The sequence below is a fragment of the Mercurialis annua genome, linkage group LG2, assembly GCF_937616625.2.
Source record: "Mercurialis annua linkage group LG2, ddMerAnnu1.2, whole genome shotgun sequence".
Taxonomy (NCBI): domain Eukaryota; kingdom Viridiplantae; phylum Streptophyta; class Magnoliopsida; order Malpighiales; family Euphorbiaceae; genus Mercurialis; species Mercurialis annua.
This window is the reverse complement of record NC_065571.1, coordinates 49,325,943-49,345,344: the sequence shown is the minus strand read 5'-3', so window position 1 is coordinate 49,345,344 and position 19,402 is coordinate 49,325,943. Positions and strand designations below refer to the sequence as shown.

At 33.6% G+C, this 19,402-nt stretch overlaps 1 protein-coding gene across 1 annotated transcript; it reads right to left on the bottom strand.

Annotated features, from left to right (window-relative positions):
- Positions 1–39: 39 nt before the first annotated feature.
- Positions 40–5,595, bottom strand: LOC126667085 (histidine kinase 5). Its single transcript, XM_050360051.2, has 13 exons — positions 5,445–5,595; positions 5,130–5,216; positions 3,692–4,526; positions 3,550–3,606; positions 3,211–3,438; positions 3,029–3,122; positions 2,593–2,930; positions 2,445–2,494; positions 2,011–2,348; positions 1,827–1,930; positions 924–1,733; positions 641–820; positions 40–375 (listed from the first exon to the last, which is right to left on the bottom strand). Exons 3-13 carry the CDS (start codon positions 4,430–4,432, stop codon positions 253–255), a joined length of 3,063 nt encoding a protein of 1,020 aa, XP_050216008.1. The 5' UTR covers positions 4,433–4,526; positions 5,130–5,216; positions 5,445–5,595; the 3' UTR covers positions 40–252.
- Positions 5,596–19,402: the final 13,807 nt, after the last annotated feature.

The following is a 19,402-nucleotide window of genomic DNA, read 5'->3' as shown; positions in this document are numbered from 1 at the left end:
AGTAGTCATAAATACTAATGAACTCGTGGAATCAAGAACTATAAACACTACTTGATGCCACTAATTACATGTTCATGTATTCTTTTATTGAGTTCTGAAATTTCTCTATTTTTTGAAAGATCAGAACAATTAGATCCAAAAGTTTATAACATTTTTTGGTATTGATGGATTTGTACAACTTCTATTTAGATGCTAATGGTTACATTGGTTACAAAACTATTCTATCACTCTGTCATTCATTTACATGAGAAGTTATGGAATGTATTGTTCTAGACAATCTTTCAGTTTTTGGAAAGTCACAGGCTTTGAAATAAATGAATCCATACCGTTGGCGTAGCATTCTTCTGAACTTTCCGACAATGCGTTGGCAGTCATCTGCACTCAGCAACCAACTTTATCAATAATTGTATTAAGTTATGCTTTCTTCTCATCACAAGCATGTATTATAAACTATGTTGCATGGAAACTTCACGAGCCTTATGTTTTCATGTTTCTTTTTTTAGCAAAAACGCTTGTAAAACTCTGAAACTCTATATTTTACAGCTGACGTTTCTCATTTTAGCGCTTTCATTTTCGTGCTACAGATTATAAACGATTAGCATCATGAATTTCAATAGTTATAAGGAATCGAAGAGCATACCGCAATTATAGGGGTCCGTCTTGTAGAAGGCATACAGCCTTGAGTATCCGGCAATGAACTTGAGGAAGATGCATGCAGATCAATACCAGCTTGCACAGCACCATCCCAACTGCCAGTTTCTTCGAATGAACGAATCAATCTTGTGGCTTGAAGACCATCCATAACTGGCATGCACACATCCTGCAAAATCAGTTAACCGAACTTTCACTTCATCCATTACAAGTGTTATGTACTCATATCCATAAACTTGAAAAACTAAAAGTATTTCCGAATTAAAATTTACCATTAAAACGAGATCATAGCAATTGCTATGAACTGCACGCACAGCTTCAACACCGTTTTTTACAATATCTATAGTATGTCCTAACTGCTTCATCATTGAACGTGTCACCATTACATTAACATTGTTGTCTTCTACAAGAAGAATCTTTGGCTGTGAGTTCGTTGGCGTTACTTGTGGACTACTTCCGGATGTAGACTGTGAACTTATGCTAGAGTTCTCGCGATCCCGGCATGATCCGTTGGCTTCTATTTCCTTCGACTGTGCATCCACTTCTCTGCTTGAGTCTACATGGCAAGTGGAATCCGTGGAGCCATTTTGTGGCGGTTGACGATTACTTTCATCTCGAAACTGTTTTCTTCTACAAGCCAAATTCTCACTATCAGGTTCCGGGCTGTGACTATATGAACTTTCAGGTTCAGATAATGTCTCGGCAACTTCAACTGTAGAACAGGAATCCTGAACTGAACCTGTCTCTTTAGATCTAATGTTGTTAGAAGGAAATGAGTAAAGATTGTCGGAGAAACCATTCTGTTTCTGACAATTAGGGTAATTATTATTATGTTGTAATAATTTTTGACCTCTGGTGGATCCATTGGAAGAAAATAGAGAGCCCAAAGTACGCGGTTGGAACGAAATAAAGCCGGTAGCTTCATCCTCCATCTCATCATCATGATCAACAATCTCTGAAAGCTCCTCAGCATCATCAGAAGAATCACATGTTGATGATACCTTGTATGGTAAAATAAATGTAAATGTAGACCCATTGTTCACCCGGCTAGATACAGTAAGACGGCCACCCATCAGCTCAACCTAAAAAAAATGCGCAGAAATGTCATAAGGTAAGCACTTAAGTATGTAAATTCCAATGCATAATAATAATATATGATTGTAAGAACAGTTCACCAGCTGTTTGCATATTGCAAGGCCCAGTCCTGTCCCACCGTATTTTCGCGCATGATCTGCACTCACTTGCATGTACTTTCTAAAAAGAGTAGGTAAGGCATTTTCTGTACATGATACCAAGAATATGAAATAAGCACTCTTCAGTAGAAATTGACAATTAACTGAAGTCGGTATAGTTAGGCACCTGGTATTCCAATTCCAGTGTCGTAAACATCACAGCGTAACCACACTATTGTTTCTTGTGATTGTGGCTCCTTCGATTTGTTACCATTTGCTACTTTATTTCGACCAGGGGTTATAGGTTCGCCATCAAGCAAATGATTTTGATGAAGGATATGTGAACCATTCTGATTATTGTTAGTTTGAGATGCTAATTCGCAATTTTCCTCTTTTGATGCTTTTCGTGTTGACAGATCAGCAGATGACTTGTGATGATTTTCTTCTGCTTTTTCAAAACATGGATCTGCTACCACATAAAGGTTTATTCCTACCTTGCCTTCATGGGTAAACTTGATCGCATTGCTGTGGAAAACAGGTAGGATTAATACCAAGCATGTTTAAACCAACACAATCCGCACAAGATTCAACAAATACTTCCAAAGCAATGTATATAAGTACCTGATCAAGTTGGTAAGGATTTGTCGAATTCTTAGAACATCGCCAATCACCTGAATTTGGTGCATAAAAAGAAGATCATTTAGAATTGATCCATAATCAGCATTGACTTGACTGCACATCCCCTAATTTTAAAGATCAGAATTGTCACCTCAGTAGGAACATCATCGGCTATACGTCCTTCAAGAGTCAGAACTTTTTGCAACGACGCAGCAGCAGTTTGGAGAACATGCCTGACAACCTGTCGTGGACGGAACTTTGTAGCTTCTAACTTCATAACACCAGACTCAACCTTCGAAAGGTCAAGTATGTCATTAATAAGTTGAAGAACCAGATCTCCTGAAGATATCATCACATTCAGTAGCTGTCTTTGTTCACGGTCAAGGTTTGTGGTCGATAGAATCTCAGCCATACTAACAACTCCAGATAGAGGAGATCTTATTTCATGAGACATGGTTGCTAGCATTTGTTTTGCACGCATTGTCTCCTCTGCAGAAGCATCATAATGAATCAAGATTAGAATGCACTACTCTTTTATGGATTAGAACAGAATTGAGCATACGAAACTTTTCACCGAGTAAATAAACCTGTTATATGGATTGTTTTATTCAGTTCTGTTTCTTTGGCTTTTTGTACTGCTATCTCTTCTCGAAGCTTTGCCATCTTTTCTCTTTTCCTTACCTGTTACACAATCAGGGCCGTATGTTACTATTACTTTTCAAGATAAAGAAAGATCCTGAGAAATCATAAAGGGAATGAATTCATTTACCTGATCAGTTACATCCATTCCCATATAATTTATCCCAATTGTTTCCCCTGCCTTGCTAAATACAGGCTCTACATAGATCAAAAAGGTCTTTAACCCAAATAGCTCCGTCTCAAATGTAATTTCTCTCTTGGCAGGCAATCCTTTTTCGAGAACTTCTCTCTTGAAATCTTGTGATTCCTTAACTCCTGCTCCTGAAAAAATTTCCATATCTGTTTTTCCCAATATATCCTGACACAAAGTACCAAGAGAATATCAGTAGTGTAGCTTCACTCAAGCAGACAGTTCTCGAAACATATGAAAACTTCAAGAAGGAGATAATGTCCTATTGCAATTCATTACCTCCTCTCCCAAACGCGGAAAATGATTGTAGATAAAGCGATATCTTAACTCTTTGTCCTGGAGAAAAACATTTTGAGCTAATTAGCCTCTTCGGCTAGAAACAGACTAATGACAAGAATCCCTGAAGATGTGATGTGAGTACCTGATGGCCCATGACAACAGGAGCATTTTGAAGCACAAAATGTAAGAAATTATCAGCTCTTTTCAGAATCTGCGATAATTCTTCTACCGGTGATGATTGTCTTTCTAGATCATTTATGCTTTCATGTAACTTCTCTATGAGCATCTGCTCTCTTTGGATACTGGCCTCTAACGATTTCTCCAAATCCATGGCTTTATGCTTCCAGTATGCAACAGTGTCATATTCAGCATCTATTTTGACTATCTTGTTTTGAAAAGTTACATCTTTCTTCCTCAAAGGAAGAACTTGATATAAATCTATTACTTCATCTAAAATAGATATCGGGCGTTTGTCACCACCATAACCTTCCTCGTCGAACCTAAAATCTTCGAGTATTTCCAATTTTTTGAGCTCAACTTCCTGCTTCTGCTGGCTTAGGGAGTCGAGCTCTTCCTTAAGAAGGCGTACTGCATTGGCCTGCTGATATTCCCAATGCTTTACAAGGTATGCGAGCTGCGAAGAACCTCTGTCAGTGTAATTTGTTAGCTCTATCAGACGATGAAAATCGACTATACTTGGCTCCTCGACTATTGTAACCTCCTCCAACATATCTTGATCTCCACGTGGCTTTTCTATATTGTAAGGTTTTTCACTATCAATATCTTCAGGCCACATTGAAGGGACAACTTCAATCTCCATCTCTTCATTTTGATCATTCTCCATCTTGCAGAACTCGGTGTCGTTTACTTCCACTTCATACATAGATATATGAAAACCACGCAGCAAGCATCTAAGCGAATGATCATACCAACTTTTCGAAGTCGAAACCAATTCCCGGACTATATATAATCACAACCTGTAAAGAGCATATGAAATTGAAGAAAATATCACATCCTCAACATTCAAGCAGAAATCCAAATAAGACCTTACCTAATAGATATATCATCCATCAAAAACTATTATTAACATGTCTTAAATGCACATATACGATATGACTACCGAACAATATAATCGGTGTGATCAGTAAAATTATAAGAACAAACACAAGAAGTAAAACTGAAGTATATTAAAATGTGAGATTAACCAAGTCCTGCAACTATTTCCAAAATTAAGGTGGTGGCAAGAACCCAAATCTCAGAATATTTATAAAAGTAATAAACATAATTGAATATAAATTAAAAAACAATCTAAAAAATCTATAGATTTGATCAACTTGCAGAACAGAATTGAAATTCTATAATTAAAATTAGAATTCAAGACTTGACATAAATTCATTCTGCTTACATCATATCTCCAAACAACTTGATAACTACATAACACGTCAACATCTGAAACATTCTAATATCAGTCAAAATCAAAACGTCTCATTCTACAAAATTCATACTGATTAAGGTCCACACAAACCAAACCCAGAAGCCAAAATTCTTCAGTGAACACAACAAAATTTCAAAGAACTGACCTTTTGGAAAAACAGAAGCAACCCAAAACTTTTCAGTTGCAGAATAGGCACAGATTTTTTCACTGTAGATCTGAAAAACCTGCAAAACTGATTGATGATGAGAGTCAAAAGTATTTTATATTACTCGTAAAAAGGGGGAATGATTAGATTAATTTACTGGTGCATATAATTAAGAAATAGATAGATTGAGGAGACCATGTGAATGTGAAATTAAATTAAAAACTAAAATTTGTGAGAGAAAAGAGAAACCCAAGAAGCCATGTGCAAAATCAAGGTCAAGAATTATTAAATAAGATTATGCCTTTTCTAATTTACCTCTCTGTGTAAGTTTAAGAGGTTACATGCAGATTAGTTATATAATAATGATTAATGAATGTGAGTGAGTGGTGTACATGAACATGAACTGAACGCTGTACATTCGGACAAAATCACAGTTTATGAAAGAAATACAGAGTTTGCTTCTTCTGTAAAAAAAAGGTTTCTGTCTGTTTTTAAAATGGAGCAAATTTTGTTGCTGTTCCCCGCCATTTAGTTTTACTATTCCTAGGTGACGTGTTTATGTGGCGCGTGCTTTCACGCTCTTAATGGGCGACGAAGCTCTGCTATTTTAAATAGACGACGACAATGACAGTGGAAGAACGACTCAAGTACACTCATAGACACCTTCAAAAAAAAATAGCTTTACTCTTCTCGTGCAATTCTAGTGGTGTATAATTTTTTTTTTTGAATATATAGTGGTGTATAATTGATTTCATGTCTAACTATTTTAAAAATTACGAATTTTAGTGAATTTGGTAATGTAATTACGAATTTTAAACTTTAGCAATATTAAACATCAATTTGGAATATCACATAATTTTCCGTCAGAAATTACTGATGTGAACACCATTCATCAGCATTTTTTAACAACAAATGTTAGATGTTTCAAATTATAATATATAATAGTTCATCATGTATTAAATTGTCACAATTGAATTTTCATATTAAAATTATAAAGAACGCTAAAATTTATAATTTATTTATTTATCTTAAATCTAATAAAAATTATAAAGTTATATAAAAATTATTTTATAAATTTTTAAAAAAATCTTTTTTTCAAAGATAGAATATATCTATATCTATATTATATATAAAAGCACGGATGGGGGGAGAGACAGGCAAATTTACTGAATAATCCTTTTCAGTCTATTAAAAAATAAAGGTTTTATAGTCATTAACTAATTAGTTATTTAATTAATCACTATTGTAATTAAAGTCCTAATTAGAATAGGTAGCTAAATTATCTCCAATTTAGTTTTTAGTATGTAAAAAATAACTAAATTGTCTCCAAATTAGTAGGAATACCTATCTTTTAGTTTGATTGAACTACAAAATTAAAATATTGTATTTGGACAATATAATATTATTTAAATTTCTATCTTATTATTTTTAAAGATATTATTAATAAAATTAAGTTAATTATTTAATTATGGTTATTATAAAACCAAAAGAAAAATAAATTCAGTATGCAAAAAAATTTAATAACCGAATATATTATATTTACTTTTATAAAAAAATTTAACTAATTTAATATTAATTATAAATAAAAAATTGACATAATTATAATAAATTTACTAATATATTCATTGACGAGTTACGTTACGAGCCACGTGCATAGCACGTAATGCGAAACTAGTATTGATAAAATATTGAAGTACAACACAAATCAACTGATATAAAATATACGCGAACAGTTGATCTACTAAAAATAAAACAATATAAGTAAAAATCCAATAATGAAATTTCGACACCGCCAATAAATCAAAAAATTCAACTGTTGGGAATTTATGTGCACTATTTGCACTTTTAGAACTCTTATCTTCAAGGAAATACATTATTGTAAAACAGATATGCTCAGATTTTTTTCATCACGCAACGCATACACCCTAGTCGACTCTCTTTTGAGAAACCTCTCAAATTCTAGTAAGTTTTTTTTTTAATTCATTTGGGAGGTGGTTTTTGGCCATTTTTGGCCAAAAATCACCTCCCAAATCTCTCAAATTCAATTTTTTTTAACCTTTTATATAGTTTTAAAATGGCCAAAAACCACCTCCCCAATCTCTCAAATTTAGTTTTTTTTAACTTTTTCCATAGTTTTGTCTTTAATTTTGAGTAAAATTTCTTTTTTGGCCAATTTTGGTCTAAATCTAAAAATTATTTTCTACCTTAATATCTTAATTTTATTAGATCTGTTCTAATCGAAATTAAGAATAGTTTTTTTTATCGTTGGAGATGAAATTGTTTTTTGCGATGCAAGCGACTTTGATCTCTAAAACAATTAGAGCCACCATCTTACGACCGATTTCACCAAATATCGGTATATTTTGCGTCAGTATAAATGATGTCTTTAATCTTCAAGAGAAGAGATATGTCACAGAAGATGTGATTCGGGACTTTCACGATGAAGTTATAGCTACTAGATGTAGCAGTCGTGTGATTAAAATTAGTATTATCATGGCAAACAAAGCTAATCTAATTCCATTTATTTCAAAGGTTGTAATGGATGTCTTCAACAACAACTATTTGCTTTATAATATTATCAATTTAATAGCACATGACTACTTTTACTTAATTGAGATGCATATATGTTGTTTTAATTACGATAAAAAATATCATATGGTAGCATATAACTATTTTAGTTTATCTAACTAGTCGTAAACCCGCACATTTGTGCGGAATCAAATTGATATTTAATTTAAATAATAATTTTATTAAAAAAATTATTACTAAAAGTGTTAAAAGAAACTAAAAATTTGTTTTGTATGAACTGATAAAACAAAACAAAATGAAAATAATTCATTTATAACAATTCTAGTAATAAAGACTTAATTATAATACTAATAAGTCTACTAATAAATTGTTTTGTAGCATTGACTATTTATGGCACATTTCTGCATTTTATTGAAATTTTATTTTTATATAAACTGACAAATTTTGGGTCGAATCATTCACAGTTTATTAAAAGTATTATATAACTTAATATTGCAAAACAGACTTCTTTTCTATTATTTATGTAGATTGTGTATCAATTAAAATTCAATGCATATAATCATACTATATATATATTATATAGTATGCTTTAATTAGTTGATTTTGATTAAATTTGAATTGTAGAGAATAGTTTATAATTTTAAACGTTTAAGTATTTTACTCCATCTTTCAATATTGTCATATTTTGGTTAATTAATTCTTTGATATTTTATCATTTAAATAGAAAAGTACATGTTACAGAAAATATATAAGAATAAAGCTAAAGGAATGTACGAAAAATACAAAAAAGTTATTTTTTTATTTTTTTATTATTTAAAAATTCAAAACATGAAATGATGATCGCTTATCTTTATGTGTTTAGAGATACTATCTGAAGATAAAGGATTAAAAGTCAATTTTATCTATTAAAATATTATGAATTTTTTTTTACCACTTTTGAAAAGTAAGTTTAATAAAAATTAAATAGCTAAATTTATAATAAGATAAAAGCAGAAGAAAGACTCCTTAATATCCAATTCTTAAGATAAAACCACATTCACCAATCCAAGTCTTGTCGTAGAGCAATATTATATTACTTTAAATTGAGAGAGATTAACCATGATAGCTATAAATAGATTAAAAAAATTAAATTATGCAAGCAACAATTTTATAACCAACTCGTCCATTGTATTGAAAGATTAAAATAAATAGTAGAAAAATATGCTTATAGAAAACATTAAGCACTATTCATATACGTGTCAAACGTGTCCAACTGTTCGAAACCTCTTCAAATCATTTTTTTTTGACTTAATAGCATTTTTGCTTCACAAAACAATTTACAAAAATGTTAGCATAATCAAAAGGACAAAAGAACAAACAATATAATAAGAATTATGAATCTTAGCTATAGAAATAATCCTTAACTCTAAAAATTGCAAAATCATTTGTTAAATGGAATGCAACAATCCGGGCTTGTTGTGCCGGATTAAAGCTAGAAATAATCAAAAGAACAAAAACAATTAATTATAATTGATCCAATCATCAACATAGGACATGAAAATAATAAAATTAAAGTTAAATTTATGCTTAATGTTTAATTTTTTTCATATAATAATTAAAAAAATAATATACATACATAGATTTTTATGTTAATATTTTATTGCTCTTGTATTTGCTTGATGCTTCTATATTGAAAAGAAAAGATATCAATGGTTATCTCGATATATTTTTTCAAACCTACAATACAAAATTGCAGTGAATAAATCTAACAAATAAGGATGAAAGAAATGGTTGATTCTGTATATTTTTTCAAACCTACATCATAAAATTACAGTGAGTAAAATAACAAAAACATCACAAACAATTAGATTGGAAAGCTCTTTTTACCTGTTCATTGAGTTCGTTTGCATTTGAAGAATGGTTTTATAGGTTATAAAGATTATTATGCAAACGATGACATCGTCTTAACTATTTTTTAGCAAGTTGATATACATTAGCAAGTTTATATTAATTAAAAGTGATTTGTAAAATTTAATTAAAATTAGTCTTTTAAAAAAGATGGGAACTAATGAGAATGCTCTATTTGGTGAAATTGAATGAGAGAACTCTGTTGGTCCTCTCAATTATATAAGTATATAGAAGATTGGTTGGGGCATTGTCCCTCCGATTATCAAATTCTATGTACTGGCTGATCGATCAACTTTTAATTAATAGAACTTTTTATTTCAAAAAAAAAAGAACTCTTATCTTCAAACGTGATTCATTTCAAATATATTTTAATGGGCTCGTCAAGAACTTGAATCTAAAAATTGAACAAACACTAAAACAAATTATCTAACAAAAAAAATATAACAATAAACAAGTTAATAGACGATGATTTCTTACCATAAGTCAAAAATCACCATCTTTCACGCTCAAAATCAAAGATACAGCGAATTTTCTTTCTCTAAAAAATGTTATTTTTAAGTCTTACTTTTTCTCTTTAATTGGAGAGTATCGCTTCTAATTCTTAACAAGTCGGACTGTAATACCCCAAATATTTTAGAATAATTAAGTCGTGCCACGTGTCGTGAATTCCAATAAATTAAATTAAGAAGGATTTAATTTAATTATATCGGGAATAAAGAATAATAATTATTGCGCGGATTGGTGGGAATTAAGAAAATAACTTCGGAAATTAATATAAAATAAACTATAAATCTCGAGATAAGAATTATTTCGCCAAGGTCCGCGAAATATTTTATAATACTTAAGGTAAAAGTCTCGAGTCAATCAGAGACCTTTCAAAATTTGGACGCGGATGCGTTTTGGGTTAATTTGCAAATTTTAAGAAGTTTAAGGGCTAAAATGAAAATTAGCCAATTGAGCCTCAAGAATAGAAATTAGAGGATTATTGACGGGAAATAATAATTTTAGAATCGTATTATTTATTTGGATATAAATAATACGTACGTAATTGAGTTAAATTAATGGTTAAGTTAAAATAGAAAGTTTAATAGAGAATTGGATTAAGTTAAAGAGTTCAAGGACCAAAAGCGACAATTAGCCATATATATATAACTTCATCAGTAAGAGATGAAGTATCCAGAAGCCATCCAAAACCATTTTCATTTCTCTCGTTCGTTCTCGACGGTTCGTCGTGCGGTTTCCGTTTCTCGTCCGTTTTCGACATTCTATAACTCGAATCGATCGTATTTCAACCGGTAATCAAGGTAAGCTCGTCGTTTTAGTGTTTGGTTGAGTGAATTCGATGGAAAATCGATTTAAAGTTTAAGGTTTCGAGCGGTTTTGTTATTTCAATGATTTTGAATTCGATTTTTGACGTTTTAAGCTTGGATAGTATGTTGTGGATGTTTCTAAGCGTTGTAGCATCATTGGGAATGTGAAATTGGTCGTTTTTGAGCTAAAACACGTCGGAATCAAGTTTTGGAGTCGGAATCACGTCCTCACGACGTGAGGATGCTCCTCACGACGTGAGGAGCTCCCTCACGACGTGAGGGCAGTCCCTCACGACGTGAGGGCAGTCCCTCACGACGTGAGGGCATGCCTCACGACGTGAGGAAGGCCCTCACGACGTGAGGAGGGCCTGGCACGACATGCCAAACCCATTTTGAGATGGGGAATGCATTCCGAGATCCGACGCGATGTATTTCAGCTTGGTTTTGACCTATGGACTTTGAAAAAGTGAAATTTGGACACAATACATGAGAATGGATTCGGGAAGAGATACGATTCATAAACGAGTTAGAAACCATTAATCGGAATACTGCGTGAGGAGCACAACTGCTAATAAGTTTAGCGTGTCGTGTCTCGAGTCTAGAGTTAATCCTAGAATAGGATTCTGACGTGAGTCAATTATTTTAAAATAGTTTTAGATCCGGCAAGGCAAGGAGCCGATGGACCAGGAACTCGGGGAGCTAGATGTTTCTGAGCACCGGCACCAGAGTGTTTATGGAATAAGCGGTCACAGTGAGTTTATACAATTTGCTTTTAAAGTATTTATTCAAGCAATTATTTTATATTGCTTTCTGTTTGAATTGCATGATTTTTATATTAAAGCTTTATATGAATTGCACATATGCTTGATTTGAAACCAGTATTGATCCAATGGAACGTGCTACCTATTGAGCGGCAATAGGACTGTGTGATCACCAGTTTTGATTTGATACAGTTGTGAATACGATTAAGTACACGAATTCTGAAGGCAGATGTATGATTGTGATACGAGAGTGAACTCGGTTACAGTGTAACCTGAGCCCCGTATCTAGTGGGTTAGACCCACCACTGGGATTAAGAGAATTGTCGCGACTGACGTGGTAGAGTGTAAATACTCCCGGGTCGGACTATTGGATAAGTTTTCCTCTGAGTGTATATGTTTAATATATTTGAGGATTAGGGTTTCAATCGGATCCTGTACTTGGCTACACGAGGTTTGAACGTTATTGCAATTGTTTTATGCATTATGTTTTATATGGATACTTATTAGTAAATATATAAACTCACTCAGTATATCCCCATATACTGACCCCTCACAGTCTTTCTTTCAGGTCAAAGCAATTTAAAGGATGGACTTCCTTTCCTTCTTCCGGAAGTCTATGATAGTGAAAGAGTATGTCAAAGGATGTTTTCCTCGTAGAGCTGCAGTAGTCGGTAGATGTCTGTATGTAATGTCAGGTTTAAATTCAAACGGTATATTTAAATGGGCAACTCTGATTTGAGATAAAAGTATATATATCATAATTGTTTATAAAGAACGTATTTTAACCGTTTGATTTCGGTGATGTAGTGCTGGACATGAGTTGTCGCTCGGTAAGACCCTAGTCTATAATAATGATTCGCGATGATTTTCAGAAAGTAGTAAAGATGTTTTGGTATTTATAATAATAAAGTTTAAAAAAAAAAAAGTTTTCTGAAAATGTTTTATATAATATAATATATTTAATTCGCGAAACGTTTATAGTGATTTTAGGCTTGCTACGGGTTCCGGAGCTACCACTCCCGTTCCCTAGCGCCGGTCTCGGCTCAATAAATTGGGTCGTGACAATTGTGGTATCAGAGCCTGGTTGGTCCGGTTACCTCTGCTAATATGCGATTTCAAACAGTTGGTTCAGGATACCACTGTTTTGTGTGTGTGTCTACCTAGGAACTACTGCAGCACATAGGGATTCGAGTCATGTCTTGATCAGTTTTCGTTTGATTTTATGATTTTAACTCTCCTCCCTACGATCTGAGTCTGTTAGTATGATCGATAGGATTGTTAGACGATATACGTATGCGAAAGTATTCCGCTTATGTAAGAATGATCGATATATAATATGATCGTTGCATATGATCACGTACGAGGTGGACAGTCGACATTATGCAACGCGATGATGAGGCTAGCGTGCTAAGTATCATTTGGTATTGCGATACCATTAAAGTTATGCGATATAAGCGCTAATAGATGATCGATAATGAAACGTGGATTCAGAGGAATGGAAGAATTTCCTAAGTTACAGAGTTTAAGGTTTAGAGAACTTACAAGGTGAAAGATTTGTGATTTACAAAGATTAACTGTTTTAATGATTTTGAAAGTATAATTGTGCCTAGATTCGATATAGTAATATACTATTGCCATGACATGAATAGAATTGCATCATTACATACACATTAAATGAAAAGAATAAAACTGAATTCATACATTAGTAGGACATGCATCATATGCATTATGTTTATATGAAAGGTAAGTTATGGCAACTCTTTGGGGATGAGAGACGTCATCGCCCTAGTGCACAATTATACTAATGCTTAAAGAATTTGAATATGAATTTTACAAAAGAGCTAATTTCTGTAGATTTCAAAGATTTTGAAATGGTTGCAACCATAATTGTTTTGATGTGAGTAGACCTAAACTAGAACTCTGTAACGAAGGGAAAATGTTCGAGATCTACCTACAAGCAATTCTCGAAGGTACAAAGAACGTGTACGAAAACACAAACAAGAGGTTATGCTTTTGGAAGATACGAAGATAATCGTAGATTTAAGACCTATTATAACATAGAAAGACAAGATACGCTTGAATGATGAAGTGAAATTCATTGACTAGTAAATTAAGGTGTCGCTATCTTGGAACGAAATGATCAGAATTTTATGTTATAAGATGATAGAAGTGTGAGAAGTGATTATTAGCTTAAACCCTAAAGGTGTAAAGGTAATATCCACGAATGGAAAATGTGAGTTTTACACTATATTGGAAGATTATCAAGTCTAGTAAAACTGAGATATCTTGTGATTGAACCGTCAGATTGGTTTAATATCGGAGTACAATATTTCTAAGAAGGTTGACTAGGAGTTGACCGTTTCGATGGTCGAACGGAGGACTAAGTGACAGCTTCATAAGACTATTCTTAGGAGACTTGTACGACTAGAAATAACCAATCTAACTAACATACTATGAGAGTATAAGAAGTAAGGACGTAAGACATGTATCAGATGTGGATGGGGTGACATATAAGATGAATAAAGTCAAAGGATGAATTGCGTATTGCGTGACTATGTTAAGAAATTGGAAATTCGTGTATCGAGCTGTGCGGTTGTACATTCTGACTAACAAATTAAAGGATAAAGACAGGTACACGAAGTATAAGGTCACGAGATGAGGATAAGAAGGATGAAGCGCAAAGAGTATAGTACAATAGCTATACGATGTTGATACTGACAACTTTCAAAGGAAGACATGAACGCTACAAGTGAAACAAGGGCACATGTTTCATGACGAAGATGGTACTAGGCATATACGAATTAAGAGTTCCATATTTTAGGATTGGCGAATAGATCGAAGTAAGTAATACTTAGAATATGTAATATGTTACGAACAAAGATGCTTGGATACAGATGTTACGATAAGCGAATAAAGTAAGTCAGCAATATATAGAGGGAGTTAAGCTATGAAATGAGTAAAAGAGAAAGAAAACTATATAGTCAATAAAGACAAACAGATCCTGAAGTTTGATACGAGAAATGACGATGAATGAGGAATGTTACGATGGATTAAGTACACGGTTATAGGAATACCTCCCATTGGATATAAACGAGCAAATGGATAGAAAGATATATATAATGAAAAAGTTTAAAGAAGAAGAACATGAACAGTTAAGATCAGAATGTTGAGAGTGAAGTCGTAATTCAAGAGCATTGATCGAAGTTCAAGGTATACTAGTTTGAAGATAAAAGGAGAGCAACGTATCAACAAGTAAAACGATGAGTTTGACAGCATGTAGTTTCAAGATTAAGCGTTACATTAACTGTATCTAGATTAGAATGGCTAATAATGATATAGATCATTTTGGAATATGATCAAAAGATTATTAACGATTTATAAGTATTTAGAACGAAAAGAAACAAAAAGTGGAATGTGAGAACAACGACAAAGGAGTATGTGGAAGGAATTACGAAAGTACACGAGAGATAGTACTAATGAATGAAATTAAGAGATATGAAAAGAAGTAACGGGTTGCAATAAGAACGAATCGTAAGTAAAAGTATTTATATAGAGTGCGAGTACAAGGAAAAGTACAAGAAGTAAACGAAAGATTATTATAAAAGTTTATAAACGTCATTTTTATGATTCCAAGCATAAGCTATCTACTAATTCATAAATCAACGTGAGGTGAATGGTTTTAATAGAGGACGTGTAATGAAGGGGAGGCAAAGTATCTATCGAAAATGATAGAGAGTTGGATAGTAGGATTGACTAGTTAAGTCTAGTGTCCTCTTAGAACCGAAGAGCTAATGAAGGATCGAACCAGGAATGTTTAAGAATTTACAAGATCAGTAATGATATGAAAGTATAAAAATATGAAGATTAAGATTGGATTAGCGTTAAGTGTCATTAGATAAGGAACGTCTAATGAAAACAAGAAGTGATTAAGATAAGAAACTGTTGAAAGAATATGAAAGAATAACGATACCTCGAGAGGTAGTTCAAAGAAGCATGAAGAATGCTTGTAGCTATTGACAAGAATAGGCTACCAAACTAATATACAAAGTTGGAAATTTGAAATAGAATCTCAAATGAAGAGAAAGTAATACTAACCAGAGAAGTGAATGGAATCGAAGGATCGAGAAATAAAATACGTCAGAGAAGGCAGATGCTAAATATATCTAGTGATACCAAGGGTGCACTCAACTTCATGAGATTAGGAAATCATGAAGTGTGAAAAGGAAATAAGGATTTAGATGATATAAGTTTAGGAAAACGTATAAGGATAGTATAACAAAGACGAACGTTCTGAAGAGGTTTTCCCCTAGTCAAGTAAAACCACTTCCATAAGGACGTGGATAAGGATGCAGGTATTTAAACGAGTTTTAATATACACACTTCCATGAAGTAATTCGAGAGTAATTCGATTCGTGGTACAGGACCACGAAGATTAGCAAGTCAACAGAGCGGAGAATTGATAGAAATAAGGACAAAGAATCTTTTCACTCTACGATCAACTAGAGTGAAATTATACATTATAAGACGATAATGAATACAAGAGTAAGATTAGTAGAGCTAAATAAGAGATAATTACTTTGGATAAGTAATTTGAGTAATGCAATCAAGGAACCTTGCTACATGCAAGTAGGTAGTAAGTCGTTAAGAAACAACAAAATACAGAAGTTCAAAGAACATGAAAGATTATGAGACGACAATTTGTAGTATCCATAAGAGATTAAGTGCCGGAACCTGCAAGCAAAGTAATAAGAGAATTACTACAAGAAAGCTAGAAGGATAAGTGATAATTGTATCCAAATGACGTCAAATACATGAAAAAGTAGGCGTGCAATGCAGCGGATGTTAAGGACATTTGAACACGATCCCGCTATCAGAAGATTTATCAAGTTATTCCGAGAAAGGTCAAGCGGTGGAGATAATTCTCGAACGATTCAAATGCAAGCGGTAGAGATGACCGAAGAATTATCGTACGACAAAAAAAACCAGTAAAGAGCATTAGTATACAAGTATGAAAGTTGCGGATAAAGAAGGAACTTATGGTAATAGTTCCGTGAACGAGTTAGTTTGTAAGAAAAGTTCACGTGAGCAACAAAAGAAGATATAAGGTAGAAATATTCGTATTAGTTTACCTTAAATACGTGGCAAAAGTTTTAAATTCGAGGACGAATTTATTTTAAGGGGGGTGAATGTAATACCCCAAATATTTTAGAATAATTAAGTCGTGCCACGTGTCGTGAATTCCAATAAATTAAATTAAGAAGGATTTAATTTAATTATATCGGGAATAAAGAATAATAATTATTGCGCGGATTGGTGGGAATTAAGAAAATAACTTCGGAAATTAATATAAAATAAACTATAAATCTCGAGATAAGAATTATTTCGCCAAGGTCCGCGAAATATTTTATAATACTTAAGGTAAAAGTCTCGAGTCAATCAGAGACCTTTCAAAATTTGGACGCGGATGCGTTTTGGGTTAATTTGCAAATTTTAAGAAGTTTAAGGGCTAAAATGAAAATTAGCCAATTGAGCCTCAAGAATAGAAATTAGAGGATTATTGACGGGAAATAATAATTTTAGAATCGTATTATTTATTTGGATATAAATAATACGTACGTAATTGAGTTAAATTAATGGTTAAGTTAAAATAGAAAGTTTAATAGAGAATTGGATTAAGTTAAAGAGTTCAAGGACCAAAAGCGACAATTAGCCATATATATATAACTTCATCAGTAAGAGATGAAGTATCCAGAAGCCATCCAAAACCATTTTCATTTCTCTCGTTCGTTCTCGACGGTTCGTCGTGCGGTTTCCGTTTCTCGTCCGTTTTCGACATTCTATAACTCGAATCGATCGTATTTCAACCGGTAATCAAGGTAAGCTCGTCGTTTTAGTGTTTGGTTGAGTGAATTCGATGGAAAATCGATTTAAAGTTTAAGGTTTCGAGCGGTTTTGTTATTTCAATGATTTTGAATTCGATTTTTGACGTTTTAAGCTTGGATAGTATGTTGTGGATGTTTCTAAGCGTTGTAGCATCATTGGGAATGTGAAATTGGTCGTTTTTGAGCTAAAACACGTCGGAATCAAGTTTTGGAGTCGGAATCACGTCCTCACGACGTGAGGATGCTCCTCACGACGTGAGGAGCTCCCTCACGACGTGAGGGCAGTCCCTCACGACGTGAGGGCAGTCCCTCACGACGTGAGGGCATGCCTCACGACGTGAGGAAGGCCCTCACGACGTGAGGAGGGCTTGGCACGACATGCCAAACCCATTTTGAGATGGGGAATGCATTCCGAGATCCGACGCGATGTATTTCAGCTTGGTTTTGACCTATGGACTTTGAAAAAGTGAAATTTGGACACAATACATGAGAATGGATTCGGGAAGAGATACGATTCATAAACGAGTTAGAAACCATTAATCGGAATACTGCGTGAGGAGCACAACTGCTAATAAGTTTAGCGTGTCGTGTCTCGAGTCTAGAGTTAATCCTAGAATAGGATTCTGACGTGAGTCAATTATTTTAAAATAGTTTTAGATCCGGCAAGGCAAGGAGCCGATGGACCAGGAACTCGGGGAGCTAGATGTTTCTGAGCACCGGCACCAGAGTGTTTATGGAATAAGCGGTCACAGTGAGTTTATACAATTTGCTTTTAAAGTATTTATTCAAGCAATTATTTTATATTGCTTTCTGTTTGAATTGCATGATTTTTATATTAAAGCTTTATATGAATTGCACATATGCTTGATTTGAAACCAGTATTGATCCGATGGAACGTGCTACCTATTGAGCGGCAATAGGACTGTGTGATCACCAGTTTTGATTTGATACAGTTGTGAATACGATTAAGTACACGAATTCTGAAGGCAGATGTATGATTGTGATACGAGAGTGAACTCGGTTACAGTGTAACCTGAGCCCCGTATCTAGTGGGTTAGACCCACCACTGGGATTAAGAGAATTGTCGCGACTGACGTGGTAGAGTGTAAATACTCCCGGGTCGGACTATTGGATAAGTTTTCCTCTGAGTGTATATGTTTAATATATTTGAGGATTAGGGTTTCAATCGGATCCTGTACTTGGCTACACGAGGTTTGAACGTTATTGCAATTGTTTTATGCATTATGTTTTATATGGATACTTATTAGTAAATATATAAACTCACTCAGTATATCCCCATATACTGACCCCTCACAGTCTTTCTTTCAGGTCAAAGCAATTTAAAGGATGGACTTCCTTTCCTTCTTCCGGAAGTCTATGATAGTGAAAGAGTATGTCAAAGGATGTTTTCCTCGTAGAGCTGCAGTAGTCGGTAGATGTCTGTATGTAATGTCAGGTTTAAATTCAAACGGTATATTTAAATGGGCAACTCTGATTTGAGATAAAAGTATATATATCATAATTGTTTATAAAGAACGTATTTTAACCGTTTGATTTCGGTAACCAATTTCCATGAGTGGAATTGGTCAAGATGTTGATTAGAGACAGGGCAGTGCTGGACATGAGTTGTCGCTCGGTAAGACCCTAGTCTATAATAATGATTCGCGATGATTTTCAGAAAGTAGTAAAGATGTTTTGGTATTTATAATAATAAAGTTTAAAAAAAAAAAAGTTTTCTGAAAATGTTTTATATAATATAATATATTTAATTCGCGAAACGTTTATAGTGATTTTAGGCTTGCTACGGGTTCCGGAGCTACCACTCCCGTTCCCTAGCGCCGGTCTCGGCTCAATAAATTGGGTCGTGACACGGACATAATAGTAATATTTGATAAAAATAATCT